We start from the raw sequence: 23,750 nt of genomic DNA on the forward strand, positions 1-23,750 counted from the left end.
GTGTGAATACTTGATAGTTAGTTGATTGTGTGTCAAATATACGCACATTATCATAATATTTGCTATTTTTATTTTATTTATTTATTTATAGGTGAGAGGTGCTCCAACAACACATACACAATACACTCTTAAACTGCACACACACACAACATAAATGAGAATCATTTTCTATTGGCCACTTATATTTTCGTTTAGAATATCTTTTTCTCGAGCGAAAAAGTACTGGATGATAATTTTTTGACCTCGGAGTCCCGCTTTTCCACTTGTAATTTTATCTCTTCATCTCTACGGGAAGAAAATTGCACAGCTGCTTTTAAAGCCGTTTCATCCATTAAAGGTTATATTTCAGATGACATTATAATCTCACGCAAAATCCCGGGGATCAGCCTTCAGCGCTGCACGAAGTCCTCGCCCGAGGCCGGTGCGTGCGTACTGTTGACATCTCCGTTTAAAACACTACTTTGCTTGCAGATGGGGGTTTCATTGTTACCTCCAGTTTTTTTCAAAGCAACTTTGTAGCTTGGAAATTTTCACGGCGTTTTATTGTTCTTTGAAAGTTTTATAACATAAGTTATTGCAATGTTCACGCAGCAATAATAAAATAAATGCGCACAGTTTTAACTGCGCATAGATACTCTCGGTTGGTAGCACTATTGTTCTACGGTCCTCATAGGTATCCATATTTTTAAGAATAATAATAAAAAATAAACTACGTTTAAAAAACCGTCTTCAAATACCGAAAAGTATCAAATAACTAAAAATTTAATTTAATACACCTCTTATGCAAACCTTTACCTTTAATATTAATAAAAAACTTTTATTTGTATGAGCTACATATTGATAGCTTTGAAGTCAGTGCCAAGCCCTAAACAAAATAAAACTTAATATTATAAACAGCTTACTTACTGTAATTATTTAGGTTGTCAGGCCACGCGTGTCTGTCCGCTTGGGTTGTTTTGTTCTAGAAAAAGCTATCCCGATCAAAGTCACGCGTGGCGAGTGTACAAGGTACCTTTATTACATTTGGCTTGGCACCAATGCTAACTAATGTAACTTTTATGGGACCAAATGGCATCTATTTCGCATCAAACAAAAATAGAATTACGTAAATCGGATCATAGATCTCAGAGTAATCGGTGTACATACATAAAAAAAATACCGATCGAATTGATAACCTCCTCCTTATTGAAGTCGGTTAAAAATAAATATAACACGGGCACTAAATATAATAACCTCGCCTTAAGTCGATGAATTAACTTTAGCGTTAATATTATTAAGGGTATTCGGAAATAAATAATTTTGTTCAATTTGATGCAAAATACTTGTTTTTATCTAACTACTTAAACTACGTCGCCCGATGACTATATTGTATATACATAACATATATTTTTACTATAATTGAACTTCACAACTTTAGATACTAAGTTTATTAAAATTATATTATTTACCTATTTATTTATCTTGCAGAGTATACACGTTGTTGTCACCTTATAAAAAGTATTTTTCGCGATAGCGGTGGCACATGTTTCTCTGGTACCTTAGAGGAATGATTGTGTTATACTTTGGCAGTTTTTCGGACTTTTATTGAAAGGAATCAATTAGGTGTCATGATGAGCACCTCTGACCTCACCTATCGCTTCGCCTTCGACACGATCCGTAATGCGACCGTCCAGCATCCTGACTCCACCCACCTTGGCACCCCACGCCACGCCTACACCGCACTTGTTATTGTTCGCTGTCATTGCTACCTGCACATGAAGACCGAAACATAATTAGATACACTACACGGTTACTTGGTCTCTGGACCTAACATCACATCACATCGTCGCGGTCGCTTTGTGGCGCGGCGGTGTGCAAAACAAGCAGCAGGATATTATTATTAATAAATAGACGGACATTTTATTTAATCAAGATTGATTTAAGGGTGATTGATGTGTTGTAATGCTGATTATTAATAATATAAGGATGAAAGAATCTGGGTTAATTAAAAAGGTATTTATTTTTCTGGCAATAGGTACTATTTAAGCGACACATAACAAATAGTAAATAAGTGTAGTGATGTTGATCGCTGCGACAAAATACAGAAACTGTCAAGTTTAGAAAGTGGCCCCATATTATATGAAGAGGAGAACAAACTAGCGTACGGGTCACCTGGTGTTAAGTGAGTGGATAAGCATGGTTGTACGTGGCAGAAAGTTCCTTGAAGACTGCACTGTAGAGGAACGTCAGATATCCAGATGGTAGCGTGTCATGCGTTCATCATCAGGTCGCATGTTGCGGAGCAGACCTCAGGTGGCAGTGGTAAACAGATAGCCGGGTAGGCAATGTGTTCATGCACATACAGAGTGGGTGACTACCCGATACTTCCAAGGATCGCAGGCGAACTGTTAATAAGTGTCTTGGGGAGGATAAAGTGGCTGAAAATTTGTTGAAATTATCCAAACATTACGTACTTATTTATGAATATATAAATATTAATTTAGGAGCGATGTATAGACTGTCCTTTAATTCCGCACAATTGTATGAGACGTGAATGGCTGGTACTGGTGGTGATAACATGTCATATATTAACGTTAACGGTCAACACTCAACGACATCACATTACTTCTCCAGCACATCGGGTGCCATGTGAGTTGGACCGCATCTGGTCCGGTCGCGGGTACGGGTCGCTGTCACGGTCGTTGCTGTCCCAGCTGATCTCTGCATCCTGCCAGAATAATAAAATTACAGAAATGTTTGTTCGGTGCTTTTTAGCGCCATCATCACATTAAAATGAAACTTAAACATAATAGAAATAAAAGAAGCTCAAACATCAGCTGCAAATAGGCACAAGCTCGGCATATGCTGACACACATCATGTATGTCCAGTGCCGATCTTCCGATTGAGCCATTCTGTGACCTTGAAGCTGTCCCAATACGAATGTACGCTATGATTTTTATAATTTTTAAATTTGTTGTGAATTATACGTTTTGATTTGCGACTTTCTCGGTGTAACCAGTATCGAACCGATGGTTGCTTGCTCTGTGGTCTTCAAGCGTCCTCAAGCGTCAACCAACTGTCTAGGTGACAGGTGACACTGTCAACTGTCAAAATAATTACAGGACTTCTAGAGCCACATTATATCAACAAACAATTGTCAACTAATATGTTATTCATTTTATATTGTGCATTAGTTAGGCTTACAATTTTGAACTAAAAAATACCCACGACATTATTTTGCAGTGTAATACAATCAAAACCAAAATGATAATAAAAATACTAGCACCATATAGAGAATAAGTACCCACTAGATAAATATATTATTAAAATGAACTATGATTAGAGATAGACGAAAATAGATAATTAGTTCGGTTGCCAATCGATTCACTTATTAATTTAAGAGGGAAGATAGTATAGTACTAAAGAGACAAGAGCAATCTGAATCTAACCTATATTACACTCATATCTTGAGCCAAGTTCTCTTGTGCTTTTTGCTCCTGTAAAAGAAATTGTCTTAATTTCGTTTTAAATAAGGGTAGACTTTTTAAATTTCTAATAGGCGGTGGGATGTTATTCCAACATTTGGATGCCGAGTAACGGAAGCTCCCTCTAAATGACGCCGATCGATGCTTCTCAATAACCATCTGAACAGAAAACTGCCGTGACGCACACGACCTAAGACTAGCCGTTCTAGATAGTTTGTTGTAAAGGTATTTTGGCTTCTCGAACTTCAATACACCAAAAAGGAGACAAGCTAAATGAAGTTTTCGCCGATGTTTCATTTTTAACATTGAATGCTCATTCAAGAAAGGGGTGACATGGTCTCTATGTTTTATATTGAAACAAAAACAGGCACATGCATTCTGGACTCTCTGAATTAGTTTTTTAGTTACAGAAACTAAACGTGGGCCAAAGACAACATCTGTATAATTCAGCTTTGAGAGAACTAGACTTTCAACAAGACAGATACGCATCTCCTTTGACAGATAAGGTCTCATCCTGTATAATACTTTCAGCCTGTAAAAAGAGTTACTGACGCTGAGGCTAGTGATGTGATCATGGAATCTCAGTTTGCTGTCGAGAAGAAGACCAAGATTACGTGCTACATACGTACGTTCCATGGGTTCACCCATCCAGATAATGTCATGTGAAGACTTTAAACGGCTCAGCTGTTTGTTGGTGCCACAAATTATGTATTTTGATTTCACCGGATTAAGACATAGATTGTTTTTCTGGGCCCACAACATAATACTATTAAGGTCACCATTAAGCAACTGGACCACATTATCTATTTCACTTGGCTTACAAGATATATATATTTGGGTTTCATCAGCATAAAAGTGGTATTTGCAATGTCTGATATGGCTTTTGATGTCTGCTTTGTATAAAATAAATAATGTAAAGTGTCAGATGTCAAGGAGGAAGAACTGTTGTTGGACAGCTGTACACATTGGTGACGCTCACATAGGTAGCTATTGAACCATTTTAATGCAGCAAAATCAAATCCATAATAATTTAATTTTGATAGCATTATATCTTTATTTATTGTTTCAAATGCCCTAGAAAAATCCAAAAGAACGAGAAGAGTACAATGACCACTGTCTTGCAATCTAAGTATATTGTCAGTGACATCAAGCAAGGCAGTCACTGTACTCCAGCATTTCCTAAAACCTGATTGTGTCTCTGGTAACATATAATTTTTCTCCAGGTAACCTGTAACCTGCTCGCATACCACTTTCTCCAGTACCTTTGAGAGACATGGCAAGATACTTATAGGTCTGAGATCCTTAACCTCAGCTGGGTTAGGAACTTTAGACAGAGGCCATTTTTGGTTTTTGTTAATGACATATATAGTAATATAAGAATACAATGACCCAAACTAAGAGAAAGAAAATTGTCATAAAAGCATATGTGTATGATGTTTACTAATTAAATTATAAAGTTGTGTATATCAATGTTGTATACAATATTATTATTGTTGCATAGATAATATAAAATGATACTATTTAGATAAATCGTATAAAAGGGATTATTGTAAATATTATAATTGTGGTTTCTTGGGATATCAATTAATTTTGCCATAATCTTAATATAATATTTAAAATAATATGTGATATATGAATTAAATAAAAAAGATGTGATTCGATTAGCAACCAATAGTAACAAATATTCTCCTTAATTACACTAAAATAATAAATTAAAATGGAACTTATATCTAGAAGCATTAAGCATTGTATAAAATTAAAACGGGCCAACTGACCGTCAAACAGTGGTGTACTTAAAAACCCGCTCAATGTCATCGGTGGTCCGAATAAGGTGCACCTGCTTACCATCATTGTGCCGCGCAAAAATACGACCTCTTTTGGTCCACGAGTATCGCCAGTTTAGACGACGACAATCCTCCCGGACTCTATGAAGGAGCTGACGATTATGGCGCGTCAACCGCTCGTTGACGTATACCCGCTGAGGTGCACCAGACACCCCGAGATCGGTGCTGGAGAGCGTGCGGCGGACTCGCGCCGCGCGCAGCAGTTCGTCGCGTAGCTGGCGGCGAGTTAGCCGTACCACTATGCGCCGCGACCGCTTTGGCTCGTCCACAGCGATCTCGCTACCCATCACGTTGCGACCAACACGTTCAGCGAACACGATATCAGCAGGCGCCAGGGTCACTCCCAGCTTTGAGGCCAGGACGGTGATTGTGTGAACTGTGTTCTCTCCTGCAGGCTCCGGGATGTTACCGATATCTAAGTCGGTCAATAAGGCCTCCTGGTCTCTGTCGTTGAGCTCCCCCTTTAACTGCTCTACCACCTTCTCCAACGACACGGAACCCTGCCCAACTGCATCAAGTCTACGCTCCACGGAGTCGAGGCGCTCATTTAAACCTAACAGAGTACTCCGGAGTTCAGACATCTCTTTGCGATGTTCGCGAAGCTCTGCCATATAGACCGCAAGCTCGCGTCGCATATCTCTAATCTCCGAGCTCATGTCAGTAGTAGTGGGTTGTGATGAAGTGCTAGGAGTACTGCTGCGTATTCCTCTTATAGGGGTTATGCTGTTGTCACCCTTCTTGGTCCTCCTTTTGCAATCTGGGCAAACCCAGTCTTTTATAATAGTGGCCGTATCCGGTACACCCACGCACCCCTTATGGTAAAGACTGGGGCAGATGGTACAACTAGCGGCTCCTATCGAGGAGAGGAATTTCCCACACGCTCCGCACTTGCTCATTTATTTATTTATTTATTTATTGGAAAACAAACAGCTTAAGTTATATACACATTGTAACACATAATTTATATTACACAAGCCAATAAAGTTTCCACTTAAATATAAACAAAGTAGGAGTGAATATAATACAAAATATAACGATTTTATATACAATTAAACATAAGGCGAAAAAAGTACACAAAAATACAAATGAAACAAAATTTATCAAATTTATCGGTTGGACATATTTTAAGAATGTTAACATATTCTTTAATTTTTTTAGTAAAAGTTGGATAGCTGCTATGAAAAATGTCTAAGTGACTATAATTATTATTATAAGTGTTGCATGCTCTTATAATAAAACAATTGCTAGTATAATTAGTTCTACGAACAGGGATAAAGAATGTATCAATGTAACAATGAAGGTTTTTCTTCAATTAATTTAAATTAAGTTATTTGACAAGGGAGGACAACTCTTGCAATATCATACAAGTAAGGAATTAGAAATTGAACTGTTTTTGAGCTGCTGTAATATAGATATATTATGTATTACAGAACATTGGCGTAAGAGTCATCAGCTCCAGTTTAGTTTTAGAGAACATAAAGTAGTCAATTCATTTTGTAGAAGTAGGGCAATACATGGAGGTTCCCTAATTATTATTAATAATAGATTAAAATGTAAAAATAGAAGAGATATTGTTAATCTCTCTATAGAACAACTAATTGAGATAGCTTGTATAGAACTAGAGCAATTTATTATTGTAAGTGTATACCGCCCCCCCCCCCCCCCCCCACTGCATCATATGAACAATTCCAACATAGAATGGAGGAGGTACTATCAAAATTTAGCAAAACCAGCAAGTCAATTATAGTGTGTGGAGATTTTAATATAAACTTGCTTGAACCTTCGGCCAATTGTACTAGCCTTAAAAATTTATTTCAAAGTTTTAATTTGTTCAATGTATTTTGGGAACCTACTAGAATCACTTCTACAACAGCAACCTGTTTAGATAATATTTTTACAGATGTTACTATTACTAGTAAACTCATAATTAATAATCTTCAGTCCGACCATAGTGGGCAACTTATAAAAGTAAATACAAGATTGGACAATGTCAGACCAAAAAAGGTGACGATTATACCAGTTACGCGTAGCCGTCTTGAGCGGTTTAGAAATAATTTGGTAAATACGATACCATTTTTACACTGTGGTGAAACTGCTAATTTTCACTTAGTCTTCAATTCCTTCTGTGAGGAATTTGACAGAATTTTTACTCCAGTAACGGTGACAGTAAACAACAAACATAGTTTTAATGATTGGGCAACAATGGGTATCCACAAAAGTCGTAAACGCTTATATGACCTTTATTATGAGAAACATTACAAAAATAGTGAACAATTTAAAATATATGTAAAAAAATAATCCAAGCTCTTTAAAGTAGTTTGTCATGAAGCGAAAACACGTTTCATTGTAGATAAAATAAAAACAGTTTGGTTTCACTAGGGGCTTATCAACAATTAATGCGGGTACTAGACTCATTAATCACATCTTTGACGCCTGGGAAGAGTCACAGGATGCATTGGGCATTTTTTGTGATTTGTCAAAAGCATTTGACTGCGTCCACCATGTAACTTTACTCCTAAAACTAAAACATTATGGAGTGAAAAATAGAGCCCTAAATCTGTTAAAATCAATTTAAGCGAAAGAGTTCAGATAGTCGATGTAAATGGCAAATGGTCTTCTGGTAAACCTGTGGAAATAGGTGTTCCACAGGGTTCTATTCTCGGTCCTTTCTTGTTTCTTATATATATTAACGATCTACCGTTTGTGGTAGATGATAGCCATGAGATTGTATTGTTTGCTGATGATAGTTCACTTATTTTTAAAGTGAAGCGACGTGCGGATATTGATGACGATGTAAGCAATGCACTCTCAAAGATAGTGCGTTTGTTTGAGACGAATAATCTGCACTTAAACAGTAAAAAAACAAAGTGTTTACGATTCATTACACCAAACACAGCGGAGGTACAAACCAACGTACTTATAAATGACCAGAGATTGGAACTTGTGGACACTACGGTCTTCTTGGGTATCACGTTAGATAAAAAGCTTCAGTGGGCTCCACATATTGCCCATCTAGCAGATAGACTCAGCTCTTCGGCATATGCAGTTAGAAAGATTAGAGAGTACACGAATGTTGCGACTGCTAGATTAGTGTACTTTAGTTATTTTCACAGCATCATGACGTACGGTATATTACTATGGGGTCATGCTGCTGACATTGATATAGTGTTTGCACTGCAAAAGAGAGCTGTTCGTGCTATATATCAGCTTGGTTATAGACAGTCTCTCAAAGAAAAATTTAAAGAAATAAATATTATGACTGTTCATTGTCAGTACATTTATGAAAATTTAATATATGTTCACAAAAATCGTCACCTTTTTGCTCTTAATAGTGATTTTCATTATTATAACACTAGAAATAAGGGATTGCTTGTAACTAATTCTAGTAGGCTTCATAATATACATATAATAGCTTTAAGGGTAAATGTATACACTTCTACAATAAAGTCCCAGCCACTGTTCAGGCATTATCTATAAATAAATTTAAATGTTTTATAAAAAAATGGCTCTGTCGTAAATCCTATTACTCCACTGCTGAATATCTAATTGATCGGACAGCCTGGGACTAGATTGTGATTATTTTATAGCGATAGAAATGACTGTACAATAATGTATATTTTTATTGAAAAGAGCGCAAAAAAAGAATGCTGGGAGAATTTCTTGCGCCGCTTCTTCTCTCTCAGAGCGCCATTTGTTTCCGAAGCGGTAGTAGTATCTAGTAGTATAAGAAATGACATCAAAAAGAATTCTAAAGGAATCAATTTTGAGAAAATAAATGCCTTTTATGCCTTTATGCCTTTTATCTATAGAACGTGTATAATGTTTTGGACAGTTAAGTTTAATGTTACTTAAAATACGATTGGAATCAATTAAGTCATGTAATATTTTGAAAAGGAAAACTTGATCTCTGTATTCTCTACGCTGTTGTAAAGATAGGTAATTAAATTGAGGAGTATTACAATTTTGAAACTTATAATTTAATCTTTTAATAAATTTATTTTGTGCACTTTCTATAGCATCTGTATATTCTGTATAACGTGGGTTCCAAGCAGTCGAGGCATATTCTAAATATGGTCTGACATAAGCATTATATAAAAGATTAAAAGTATGAATATTTTTGAAGTCATTTCCCTGTCTGAATATAAAACCAAGCATTTTATTAGCTTTTGCTGTCATATTGTCTATATGATTTTCAAATAAGAGAGCCGAATCTAGCGTTACCCCAAGGTCTTTTATTTCTGACACCCTTTTAAGGGGTCATGGTCGTTTTGTTGACCGATGATACGTTGGCGCTGTCGTAGCAAACAATATTTTTACCCTCGTTTAAATATAATTGTAACTTACAATCTCACTTATTAATTCTGTATTATCACTGTTGCAAAAAGGCGGAAAGAGCTAATAATATTCACACACACGAGTTACACCTTTGCGAACAAAATCGTTTTACAATTTGATCAATATTCGCGCGAAAATAATTATTTAATATAAAATTCTGACGAGCGTAACTACTAACACAACACGATCCGAGCAAGTCATAATATGTACCAATTTAGATCAGACCAGATTTATATGTACTTTATTATTATAATGAATAAACGACGGATATTCAGAATGTATATTTTTTAAACAGTGTAAATCCCCCTATTTCAGTCCCGGGCCGCGGCAAAAACGAGTTTATCCAGTTAAGATTCTCCGTTTATTCATTCCATTCTCTTTAAATTTTTCGGTTACCGCATACCGTACTCAGCTACGTACCAACGCAGTATATTTTAAGTACCTACCAAGGTAACATAATTCTTTCAGAGCTCACTACTTCTAATTAAAATTACGGCCGGCCCAAATAACGTGTTCTACCAGTTTCCAAGACTTTTACCGAAGCGTCTGCCCTATGCATTTATTGAAAAATACTTTTTTTAATTAATGAGGGTAAGCGTTTCATAGAGCGTTCGATGGAATTTCAAAAAGATAATGTGAGATGTCTACGTAGGTCACACTAAAAGTTTTGCGTTACTTAAAAAAATACAACATGTTATAACCAAAATATTATGTTTATTGCTTTTCAAAATACTCTACATTTTAGCGATCGAACTATATATATGGTAGAATAACACTCGGCATTAACACTATTTTGATCTTCATATTTTTCTTTATTCGACTATCTTTGGTTGACGCCGGTGCTAACGCGTTTATTCCGGCACTCTTATTCAAAAGGCGTAGTCCCTGAATTATGGAAATCAGCCCTTGTCCATCCGATCCAAAAAAAAAGGAGACAGTTCGGATCCGGCAAACAACAGGCCTATTGCTATTATCTCCTTGCTCTCCAAAATCATGGAGGGCATAATCAGCCGCCAGCTCTTGGTATATCTAGAGGGTCACCAGTTGATCAATGACCGACAGTACGGCTTTCGTCATGGTCGGTCAGCAGGTGATCTTCTGGTATACCTAACACATAGTTGGGCGGCGGCTGTTGAAAGCAAGGGGGAAAGCCTGGCAGTTAGCCTGGATATAGCGAAGGCCTTTGATCGTGTATAGCACAAGGCGCTGCTCTCATAACTACCATCATTTGGGCTTCCCGAGAGCTTGTGCAAGTGGACCTCCAGCTTCCTCACTGGGCGCAGCATACAGGTCGTTGTCAACGGATATTGCCCGAAGCCCGTGAATGCTGGAGTGCCACAAGGCTGTGTGCTATCTCCCACGCTATTTCTTCTGCATATCAATGATATGTTGGGCACCTCCAACATACATTGCTATGCAGACGACAGCACTGGTGATGCCGTATAGACGGGCCATGCAGGTCTCTCTCGGGAAATCGTCGAGCAGTGCCGGGAGAAACTTGTGTCTTCTATCGAGTACTCTCTTGAGAAGGTCGCGGAATGGGGTAAATTGAACCTTGTCCAATTTAACCCCCAGAAGACTCAAGTTTGCGCGTTTACCACAAAAAAAAACCCATTTTTCGGATCACCGCTCTTCGACAGCACTTCCATTAACGCCTCACCTAGTATCGGAATACTGGGTCTCGAAATCTCGAGCGATTGCCAATTTCGTGGCCATCTGGAGGGCAAAGCCAAATTGGCTTCGAAGAAACTGGGCGTCATTAATAGAGCACGGCAATACTTCAAGCCGGCCCACATTCTAGCGCTCTACAAAGCGCAATTCCGGCCACACATGGAGTATTGCTGTCATCTCTGGCCTGGCGCACCCCAGTATCAGCTCGTTCCATTTGACCGCGTGCAACGCGTGAAAAAAAAATGCGATAATTTTTTTACCAACGTTTCTCGCCTACCTCACTTTTGTTGGCCAGTTTTCATTTACAAACAACCATTCACAAGATTGCTGTTTTTTTTTCGGGGTCAAAAGAAATAATTTCGCGTTTCGTCTCCTGTGACAATGTCATAAACAGCATTAGAATATCCGTGGTCGTACTTCATTAGCATCTGTGAGCACCATTCCACGCGCGCCCGGTTCTGCTCCGCTGTCAGTTCATGAGGGATCCAAGGACAACAAAGTTTCCGAACTTTCAATTCTTCTTGTAAAATTTTCTGAATTCTCAAATTCAAACCATCGCCTCACGGTGCTCAAGCAACGTGCTTCTCTCCCATAAGCATTTTGAAGACGAGCGGCACAGTCTTGCGGTAAAAGAGAACTTTTAAAATCATAAAAATATCATCGTTGAAAAATCTTTTCGACTTAGTTCTATTTTCGTTTCGTACGTAGAACTTTGAAGTATGATAAAAGACAATTGACAAATGATTTCCTGCCAATTGTTTTTTTTATTACTTCGAAAACGGAACAGAAAAAACTAAGAAGGTTGCATGCAACGTTTCAAAAAATATAACATTCGAAATTCAAAAAGTTCCGATTAGCTAGAAGTACAAAACTTTTAATGTGCCTCATGTATCAACATGTATTAACACAATAGCATGTAACAGCTTCTTTTTGAAGTAAGACTTTTTTAGACCATTGAGAGTAACTCAAAAAATCAAGAACCTGATAATGACTTGGTCTGTTAAATGTGTTATTGTTTATTTTCTTATAAATAATATCAATAACTCTACATGATTATTTGTTAAATAAATAAAATATCACTTGTTAAAATAATATAATTACTTATAAAGATTTTTTATTCTAGGTAGAGAATGAAATGCCAACATTGCCCAAAAGACGAGGTTATATCGTCAGCGAAAAAAAAATAGCAAAAAAAAATCTAACAATGCTCCTAGCTCTTGAGCAATACCTGAGTGCTTAGTTGGTAACACGACTTTATTGATGTAAAAAACAAAACTACGTTTAAAAAACCGACTTCAAAAACTGAAAACTATAAAATAATAATTTAATTTAATACACCTTGCATAAGAGGCGACTTTAAAGCTATCAATATGTAGCACATACAAATAATAGTATTTTATTAATATTAAAGGTTATTTTATTAATATTAGGTTAATAATAAACATAGACCTACACTCGCCACGCGTGACTTTGAGCGGGATAGCTTCGTCTAGAACCAAGCGGACAAACGCGCGGGGCCAGACAACCTAAATAATTACAGTAAGTAAGCTGTTTATAATAGTTTTTTTTTTGTTTAGGGCTTGGCACCAACTTAAAACCTATCAATAGGTAGCACATATAAATAATAGTATTTTATTAATATTATAGGTAATGGTTTGCATAAGAGGTGTATTAAATTAAATTTTTAGTTATTATTTTAATAATAACATATAATCAACCGCAATGAAAACTCCTAAAAAAGCCGTACACAACAAACCATTACAACATCAACGTAGACAAAAGATTTCATAAAAATGTTCATAAAATGAAAACTACTGGGCCAAACTAGGTAAATTTTATAGGACCAAATGGCATATATTCCGCATCGAACTAAAGAAGTATAACGTATATCGGATCATAAATCTCAGAGTAATCGGTGAACGTATACATAAAAAAATTACCGATCGAATTGAGAACCTTCTCCTTTTTTAAGTCGGTTAATAATAATAATTATAATGTATTTATTAGGACTATTTTTTTTCTCATCGCAACATTCTCTTCCTACTTACTTACTACTTCTGAGTTTGCAGTTAAGTCATAACGCGCACTAACATAATACAAAGTACCAGGAGAGCAAAGCACTCACGTAGTTGTCGCGTAAGTCCGTGTGATTGTGCTCGATGCCGTCGTCCAATATGGACACACGCACGCCCTGGCCGTTGAACCCCATCGCGTATACGGGGAGCACGTTCAGGTCCAACCGGGGCAACATGCGATCTGTGCGCGTGTCTTGCTGAAATATTCACAAATAAAGGTAGATACATAGATACTTTCATTTCATTTGGTCCATAGGGTATAACTGTTTTTATTGAAGCAAAACTTCTTTAGGCGCGAATTGGGGTTATCTCAGATTTTTTTTGTTCTAGGTAGAGAAAATGCCAACTTTGCTCAAAATGTTAGGTACGGTTTTATTAGAGTTTTCGTCAACATTTGCAAGAAAAAAATAGGAATCAAATCTAACAATGCTCCTAGCTCTTCAGCAATACGCAAATGTTTAGTTGGACGACTTTTATTTAATGTAGGTATTTATATATATACTACAATAAATTTAATTTAATTTAAATGTCTGTTAATTATTTCTAGAGTTAAATATATTACACACTTTTTTTTAAATCGGTCCATATAGCGACATCTGTCGGCGTACAATCATAAAATCAAGTTCATTTAGTTGCACCGGTCGGGCTGACGACTATTATATGTATTGTATTAGGAGAACATTTAGCGATTTAGTTTTAATATTGGCTACAATTATCGATTATCACGCGATATCAAATCTACGAACCTCAAGCCATACAAATTACAAACTGAACACCAAACTTACAAGATACCATTCGTAGCTCCACAATTCGTCGTTGAATAGCGGCTGCCTACACCTCTGTCTAACATAGTCGGTGGTTGTATTCTCTACTCTCTTCACTCGGTACAGTCCCCGCTCGGGGTCGGGGAGAAGGGCGCGCTTCACTCGGTTCTTGGAGAACAACTGTTCGGCCCAATTTATCTTATCCAATTTGAAATAATACATTTGTGCAACTTCTTTGTAAAAATAGTTCACAACAGCATTATAATATCTATGAATTGCAATTGGCCTATAGGTACTGGAGATTCTGTACTGTACTGAAAATAACTAAAATATAATACGCTAAAAAATAAAAATTTTTTTTTTTAAATAGATATGAAAAGTTCAATAGACCAATAGTCATATGAATAATACACGTTATCACAGGTGTCGGGAGCCAATTCACAAAGCTATAACTATTGGAAGCAGCGTGTTCTATATAAACTACATAATATTGTCTGGCTTGGTCGCAGCAGGATGGTCGGCGATCACATATCCAAAGCCGACGAGACTCATGACGCGAGTTAATGATAGGAACCCAATATGTCGGCCTTCTTCCTTGTGGTATGGACCAAGGTGTAAAAGGGTGGGAAAGAAAATTTTTTTGTTTCCGAATTAACTTATAAACTTTTACTGATATTGACGATGCTTAAGGTTTTATCCTTGGTTCCATGCCTTGTAGAATCACATCCGCAACGGAAGAATCACTGCGATAAGAAGAATTATTTGGTAAAATAAAAAAAACAGCCCCATTTTTATTTACAAAATACAACTTTCTTCAAATCTATTTACGAACTTCGAATAACAAAATTTCTTAATTTAGTTCATCGCGAACTACTGATAAGAGGAGATTAATTAAGTATAATATTATGTTGAAAAACGTATTAATTATTAATTAACGAATAGGAAACTGAACACGCACACTAGACACACCCCTATTAATGTATACACACAACGGCAATGACATAGTTTAAGTAAACCGCAATAGGAAACAACACGTGTATCGCAAGTCAAAGCTACCAGGGACCCATAAACCAACAACGATATACTCACCCTCCTATCATTCGCTAGTGTCGATGTGTGCTCGCTAGGGTTGCGACGCTGCTTGCTATATACTCGATATGCGTAAACATCAGGGAATCCAACGACCTAAAAGAATCATATATAATGAAAGTTGGAGAGTTTATATTATATTCCGAAACAAAGCTTATTATTAAATTACTATTACAACATATTATTATTATTCTTTAATTATTATAGTTTATTTATAATAAAATATATTATAAAAATTTATTAATATATAAAAGGCCAAAAATCACTGAGATTTGTCCGGCATGTTAGTAAAATACTATCGAGTAACTATACTCGTAAGGGGTATCACTTAAAAACATGTCAATGTGTTAAGATTTACAAGTCAATTTCCTAATATGCCAATATTGGGGTTGAGCAGGTTATCAACAGCTATAAAGTAGATCCTGTAGATTAAGCCACAACCCGAGAGTTGAACAAATCATCCAACAATTTATCAACTATTTGACTATTACTGCATACACTCATAAAACACACTCTAAACTTTTGTTGAACTATACGTTACGGTTATAACCATATCCTTGCGAGACTTGTATTTTTTTTAATGTTTATGTATGATGATGTATTCATATAAATTTTTAATATACAGTTCTCCATATAATTTGTACTAATTACAACCAATCACATCTTCTATCCCATCCAAAATTCATAATGTTACTCTATTATGACAATATTATTAGTAACGTTAAAAGCTTCCAATATCAAGAATTGAAAACGATGTTCAAATGAAATATAACAATATAAAATATGATCTCCTGTAGTAATGGAACACACGTAAAACTAAAATATGTCATATTTTATCGTTATAGCCTTACAGACACTACACATCACTAGCATCAAGTTCCCACATGTTGCACTAAGCCACAGTAGACATGTAAGCGGTACGGTCGGAAAGTAGTTCGAATGTTTCAACTGTTACTGTAACCTCTACTCGTAGTTCAAAGTTTATACTTCCTTTACATCTATGTACTCCTGGCTCAAAACGTGCAGAACAATGGGATATAGGCGGTGCCCTAGACACGCTAATTGACAGCTTGGGCGGATGTGAAGCCTCTTTGTGTGCAATTGTTTTACAGAGTATGGGTACTAATAACAGTACAACCACCTAACAAAATAAGAATTCTCAAGTCACAACACTTTCTTGCAACTTAGTGATATTATTTAATGTATCGTATTACTTAGTTCTTTTTTAATATTAAGGCGCGGACTGACTAGGATTGTAAACGCTACAACCAATAGTACAATATTTGTGTTGATCAAGTGGCTAAGCTACAAATGGGCATTTATTTAACTGGTTTTCTTTTATGTATTTAAAATAAACATATTGAATTGAATAATTGTTCGGTTGAAGTATTAGAAAAGTACTAATTAAAAAAAAGAATGTTGTTATCGCTGAAAATTCAAAGATTTTTAACTCCAAAGTTTATATTTGAGAAGCAACTTCCAGATTTTTTATTGGATATTTCAAATTATATATAAATATTCTATTCGGTTCAAATTTTTCTTTAAGTCCTTCTTTTTGTACTGTATTTTTTCGTCGGAATATTTTCATTGCGTCATCTTGTTATCCATTCTCTAAGAAACTAAATTTTCTAGATATTGAGGTATGACTGCGCCTTAATGTGTATTCTGTAAATGGCCGTGTCAACATCTTTTAGAATCTTTTGTGACATCCCTTGAATAGTTCAAGTTGTAATCTATTTAAACGTGATGTTAATGTGTCACCGATTACATTTCTTCTTACAATTGACATATTAATGGCAACAACGGCATTTTGTTGTCACTTCTAACTTCTAACATAAAATTGAGTTGAGCGTGTCTCTCCGTAAATCTCCATAAGCTTGTAAAATGCCAAAAGTTTTCGTTGGTATTTTGAAAAAGAAAGTCGAAAATGGTGTGTAACGTACGATTTAGAGACCGTGTTACAGCAGTATTATGTACAATATGACTTATCAAAGAAAGTGGATTCATTATTTTAGCAAAAGTTTTTGTTGAATTCCTGTATAAAAAGTGACAAAAGAATTAACTTTAATGAGCTCATGTGGGTACTAGTCCATGAAGGGTACACGCCGGGCCATAGATAATACAGTATACCACGCCGCGCCGCGCCGGTACAAACAATACTTATTTCATAACCAAAATGATCTTATAAAGAATGCGTGTGACACATTAACACTGGCCAAGTGTAGTCGATAGAATAATAAAGGTGATATTGTCTGCCATTGTTTTAATATCCAAGTCCACACTATAGGATTATCAAGCAACATCATCTATGGGGATGTATAAATTATAATATACCGCGAGTGAAACTGGATCATGTCGTGTAGAATACAAGCTGTGGTGGCTCTCGTTCAAGTAGAGTTATTTATATTGTGATATGTGATGATACCTCTATAAAGATGATAAGAAAATGTTATTATGAATAAATATTTATAACCATATGTTATAAATAAATATTATTTATTGATATTTCATTAAATAAACTTAGGAATGCTTAGTCTATAAGCATTTGTTAATCTACTTTTTCATTAATGTTTACGAACATAACATGGCATAATAGGTATGTATATATAATATTTATAAATATTATAATGTGTGTGTTTGCTCACTCGTCGTCGTCGTGTTATACTCCACGCACACATGTACTTCTTATGAATCGGTCCAAACGTGTAACGTGATGAGCGGGTTACTGAGAGTCGCAGTGTGTCGCTATTACGTGTGTACACGTCATATCGGTGTCATGTGAGTTTCCCGAGACACCTATGTACCAAGGCGTCAGGAGTAACGAGGAGTGTGCTCACATATGACCACCACATGTGGGGCCGGGCGGGAGGGGTTCTCTCTCACGATGGAGAGGGTTGACTCGGGTTGAACTTACTGCACGAAAATGCGCTTGTGTACAAAGACTGAGATATATTACCTACGCTTGTTACTAAGTGCCTACTTTGATCTTATTAGTATTTATTATTTGTACATTTATATTACAAAATAATATATGTACCTAACAGTAAGTATGTGCTGACATAAATATTCGTGTATCAATCTATCTTGAGTATCAATTACACACTCATAGAAATATTTTATATTTTAATAAACTTCTACATCCTTATTTGTTAAATAAAATACATAACATTATAATAATATAGTAAGTGGTCCACCTTTAAAGAACTCTCAGACAATATTTTCATATTTTTCAATTAGAATTATTAAATAATATTTTCCGTTGGCAACACTTATCACTAATATCAAAACCTTGGCTTAGCAATACCAACATTATTGTTTGTCTTTTTTTATAAAGTATATAATTATATATAAATATTTTAACTTAAGCTACTATGGTATTATTGTTGCACCTTAGTATAATAATTATTATAATAGGGTTTAATAATAATAATGAAATTACCGTTTAATTGTAATAAGTACTTCGAATTGACATAAAACCCTTATGGCTTGAGATTTTTGAATGAAACTTTTTTCACTTGGTAGCAATGTAGTTCTTATTTTTAAAATGTGAAACATTCGATTATCGACTTTGTTGTTTTTTTTATTCAGCTTGTACAAGAAAGATACTTCGGAAATTCGAGTGTATTTTGAATACGAGTGCCGACGCGGAACTAACGCGGTAGAAACAGCTCGCAATATATTAAATATATTATATATTAATATTAATAAGGAGAGTGCTGTGCGATTTTGGTTTAAACGCTTTCGAGATGGAAACTTTGATTTGAAGAACGAACCACGTTGGGGCCGGTGGCGGTCTTCGCAGGTGAATAACAATGAATTGAAAGAGATGGTGAGAGCCGATCCGAACCAAACTATCTAGTAATTAGCGGCATGGTTTAACGTTGCTTGGACAACAATAATGACTCATTTGCGTCGGTGCAATAAAATAAAAAAATATAAAAAAATGGGTATTTCATGATTTTATGTTTGTTGAATCAATACATAAATTAAGGAATATTGGATCGAATTGTGACATGCGATGAAAAGTGGATTCTTTACGATAGCCCTAAGCGAAATATGCAATGGCGGACACCAGGTCAAACTCCGGAACAGTGTCCAAAGCAAAGCTTGTTATTCACTATAGCTATCTCCGATCCGGTCAAGCAATAACGGCAGATGTCTACTGTGACGAACTCCGAACAATAATATCAAAACTAGCAGTGAAACAACCCCGACTTATGAATCGATCTTCACCATTATTGCTCCATGATAACGCGAGACCTCATACAGTACGAGAAACTGTTTTAACTCTACAGGAACTGCAATTAGAAACCATTCGTCACCCTCCGTATTCATCAGACCTTGCTCCAACACACAACCATTTTTTTCGTGATTTGGACAATTTTCTACGTGATAAAAAGTTTTCTTCTTAGGAGCACATAATGCTTTCACACAGTTTGTCGAATCTAGATCAGCACAGTTCTATCACAAAGGCATAAAATATGACCTTCATATTAGATGGCAGCAATATATAGATAATAATGGTCATTATTTAACTAATGGTATACGAGCTTAATGAATAAAAATAAATGCTTTCATATAACGTTTACGAAATGCAAAGGTCTATACATAAATAATATGCCTGTCAGTACAATAGATACTATTAAGGATTTGAATATAAACACATATTTGATAGCAAACTTACATTTATACCGCACCTATGTGTATATTTTAGAGGGTCTGCTAACAAGAGAGTATATAGACTCTCTAAAATGCTGGGATTTGTGAGGCAAAGTTTTTAGGAACTGTCGTATGAAGGTGATCCTCATTAGGATCACCTTCATCATTATATGTATTTATACTTATATCATTATATTATATATACTTATACGAGCATCATTATATAAAAGTCTGGTTGTCAGTATGTTGGAATACGGTAGTACCGTCTGGAGACCACACTACGCTTGCCATTGTCTCAGAATCGAAAGAATCCAGTAGCGTTTTCTTTATCACTTGGCCTTCCCAATTGAAACATACACTGAAAAACATACATAATATTTTAATATACTGGAACAACGAAGGGACATATTGGATTTACTTTTCTTATACAAAATTATTAACAGCGTTTACGACAACTCCTTTCTTGTGTCTATGTTTAATTTTAAAATGCCTAGATGCCCACGTAAACCTGTGAACTTATTTGAAAAACCATTTCGAAACAGAACTATTCTGGGGATCTATTCACCTGTGTCGCGATTATGCAAATTGAGAAACGATTATAAATGATAAGTGTAAGTTATGGAAACTGTGATAATCATAATGTTAATACCAGGAGGAAACATTAACTTGTTATGCCTAAGACTCGGTTTACTGGAGTTAGTAAGTATTTTGTTGGGCGATGTAATATATTATGCTTTTACAGCATGATCCCAGAAAATATAGGTACCAAACAAATGTGTTACGAAGTTCAAAAGAATTGTTAAAAAACGTTTATGTGGTAAGTAAATGTTACTATAACATATTTAAAGACATTCACACCATATTGGATGTGCTTTAAACAATCATTAAATGTTCACATTCCAGTAATAAATGATTTATGAAATAGTAAAGAAAATAATTTTATGTTCCTTCTAACAATAGTTAGATTTCGCGGATCTCTCTTTCTAGCCCGTTAGATTACACGTAACACATTAAGTATTGACAAAACGTGAATATTATGATTAAATAAATTTTGTTTTTTACCGCGAAATAAAATACGTATACTTACTTACGTTAATTGTTATTCAAAACAGATCAGACAATTACTTATTTAAAAAGTAGTTATGAATATACATATTAATATCCACAAATTTCTTTATAAATTTATGATAACTGAGGCAATATATTGCGATTACGGATTTATTTATGATGAACAGTTATAACCAATACATTTACTTAGTAGATACTTATATAAGTTTTTACATACATACTCTTATAGGTAGGTAAGTATAAGTAGGTAATATATTTTTCCCATCTCGATGAAAATCTCACTTTTAGTCCCTGGTACGAGGGAAAAAAAAAATCGTATGCGCACCACGTAGATAAGTAGGACATGACCTACTTTTCTCCCTAAGTGTGTAATATACTATTTGTAATATCTAGTAAGTGTGTTTTTAAAACCATGACAGTACCAAATATAAATAACACCACGTTGTGCTATGAGCTGCTATATTTTTATGTTACTACTAGCGCTACAGTGAACAATAACTGAATTAAATACCCTATTATTGACTCATCACGATATCTCTGGAACCATAAAGCATAGAGACTTGTTTATTAGGAATATTCTTTTTAATTATGAACAGAATTATAGAACAACGTGTGTCGAATCAGTTAGTATGTTGGCCATCTCTAACAGTCTAGCTTATAATAAGCCATCCAGATATAGTTGTATGTGATACTACTGATAATACGCTGAATAATGCTACAAATAATAATTATATACTTAATAGCAACTTACTAGTTGAGTCAAGCATCGGCCGATGTCGACATTTAATAGTTAACATTGGAAGCTATCTCTGAGATTTAGGAATTCTAAAACAACAGACCGCGTGACCGAGACAACTGCAGGTACGACTAAATAAATGTCGTCAGTAGAAACTCAAACATCGAGGTTTCATCAAAGAATATACTAGTAGAAGTAGTTTCAAGCTCGGTAATATACCGGGCTCTATAAATTAACAAAACGTAACTAGAAAACTGAATAGAACGTTACTATTGTGTTTCCAGACTGTTTGGATTATTTCGCTGATTGTTCTCGGATTAGTAAACTAGGCCTCTGATTGCAGGCTATAATATTAATATCAAGCTGTTTAGTAATCAAGCACTTACAAAACAACAACGTGCAAGCCCTCGAAAATATCTGATTGAATTACCAGATCGCCGCGACTAGTTTTAAATCATTATTATTATATTATGTTATTATCATATAAACAACGCAATCTTTCACACTAAAATCAACTAATTTGTGGTATTGTTTAATTCAAAATCAGGCGCCCGAATGATGCACCAAACTCGTTTATCAAACTTAAAAACATACTTGCTTAGAGTTCTCTAACCCTAGTTCACTTATTTCCAATTCCAAATGTTCGCCGGTAGGTGTCTTATCCGCCACATTGTTAATTATTAAGAACGCAAGCATAATTTATAATTTATTTAAGAATCTGAAGAGACTGAAACGGATATTACGGTATATTGAAAATGTATGTCAATTAGGAAATCTATTTATTTAAAATACTACATAAAATATTACCATGATAGTTCATTTTATAATCGAAACATTCGTATACAAACATCTGTAGCGCCTCAAGTGTTCCAAAGCATAACTCTAAGCAGACTCTTGGGGTTTGTTATTTATTAAAAAAGTTCACCGTTGATTTTTCAATCATGATCATCTAAGGAAAACATCAGTTAGGTCCTAAAAATGTAATGCCCCACTTTTCAAAAAAATCGTGCCAACTGCAACAACCACCAGCGCGACAATCGCCGTGCGAAGCAATTTTTGTTGTTAATATTACCAGGAGACCATAACCACGTGCTAGTTAGTCTATGAATTCCGTATTGTGCGAATCGTGCCACTAATGATTCGCTCTCGCTCGCACATGTAATGCCACCTATCTGCCACTTCTGTTTCGCTATCAGTGCTTTGCCGTGTTTCGTCGCCATTTAAGATTCATTATTGTTATAAGCGACACCTTTGGAGTTTGTGTAAGCCAATCAGTAGAACTATGTGTAATACTTAAATGTTATTTTAATGGTAACTATAATAAATTAAAACTATCACTAAGGATTATGTATTGATTTTATCAATTTATTTTAGCCTACCTGAGGCGCTCTCTATCGGAACGAGGCGAAACTGAAGCTTCTGTGGCTTTCCGGTATCAATAACAATTATATTATAATTAACGGTGATATATTATAATTAGTAAATTTATTGAAATAGGCGTTACTTTGTCTTTTAAATAATTCGACACGTGTTTTGCCTCTATACGAGACATCCCTCCAATGCTCAGTTTTCTTATAACCCAATGTTTGGGTTTTCACGGCTTCAATAGCATTTTTTAAATTGGCATTGTGCCATGCTTTTCGATTTGTAATTAGTGGGGCAATGTTGATTACAAATACAATATCTGAAAAAGAGAGGAATAGTAATCAATCGCCAATATAAAATAATATTAATATAATATCGTTGATATCGTGGAATAGTATTCCACATTAGGACATCAACGAGATTCCATATTATCTAGGTAACACTGAAAATGTTTAGAAAATGAAAAACGGCTTCATGTAGAAAGTTGCCAATACTTTTATTGTTTTTCATATTACATATCGTCGCATTCATTGGAACCTCTGTGAAAAGCAGTGGGCCCATTCTTCCTTAGGGGTTTCTTCTATGGCATTTTCGTACGCTTCGTACGTACACCAAATCTTCAGGGCTCGTCAAGCGAATACCTCGAATTTTATATTTAGTTCTTGGGAATAAATAAAAG

The 23,750-nt window shown here is 35.4% G+C and overlaps 1 protein-coding gene across 1 annotated transcript in view; it reads right to left on the reverse strand.

The window, feature by feature from the left end:
- Positions 1-23,320, reverse strand: part of LOC126976085 (neuroendocrine convertase 1-like) — a 37,197-nt gene extending 13,877 nt beyond the window's left edge. The window contains exons 1-6 of the mRNA XM_050824271.1: positions 23,211-23,320; positions 15,244-15,339; positions 14,176-14,334; positions 13,441-13,587; positions 2,606-2,707; positions 1,631-1,748 (exon numbers count right to left, since the gene is read on the reverse strand). Of these exons, the coding sequence (XP_050680228.1) occupies positions 1,631-1,748; positions 2,606-2,707; positions 13,441-13,587; positions 14,176-14,334; positions 15,244-15,339; positions 23,211-23,258 (670 nt within the window). The 5' untranslated portion in view covers positions 23,259-23,320. The remainder of the gene's footprint in view (positions 1-1,630; positions 1,749-2,605; positions 2,708-13,440; positions 13,588-14,175; positions 14,335-15,243; positions 15,340-23,210) is intronic.
- Between the last annotated feature and the right edge of the window lie 430 nt (positions 23,321-23,750).

The sequence above is a fragment of the Leptidea sinapis genome, chromosome 39 (assembly GCF_905404315.1).
Source record: "Leptidea sinapis chromosome 39, ilLepSina1.1, whole genome shotgun sequence".
Classification (NCBI taxonomy): Eukaryota; Metazoa; Arthropoda; class Insecta; order Lepidoptera; family Pieridae; genus Leptidea; species Leptidea sinapis.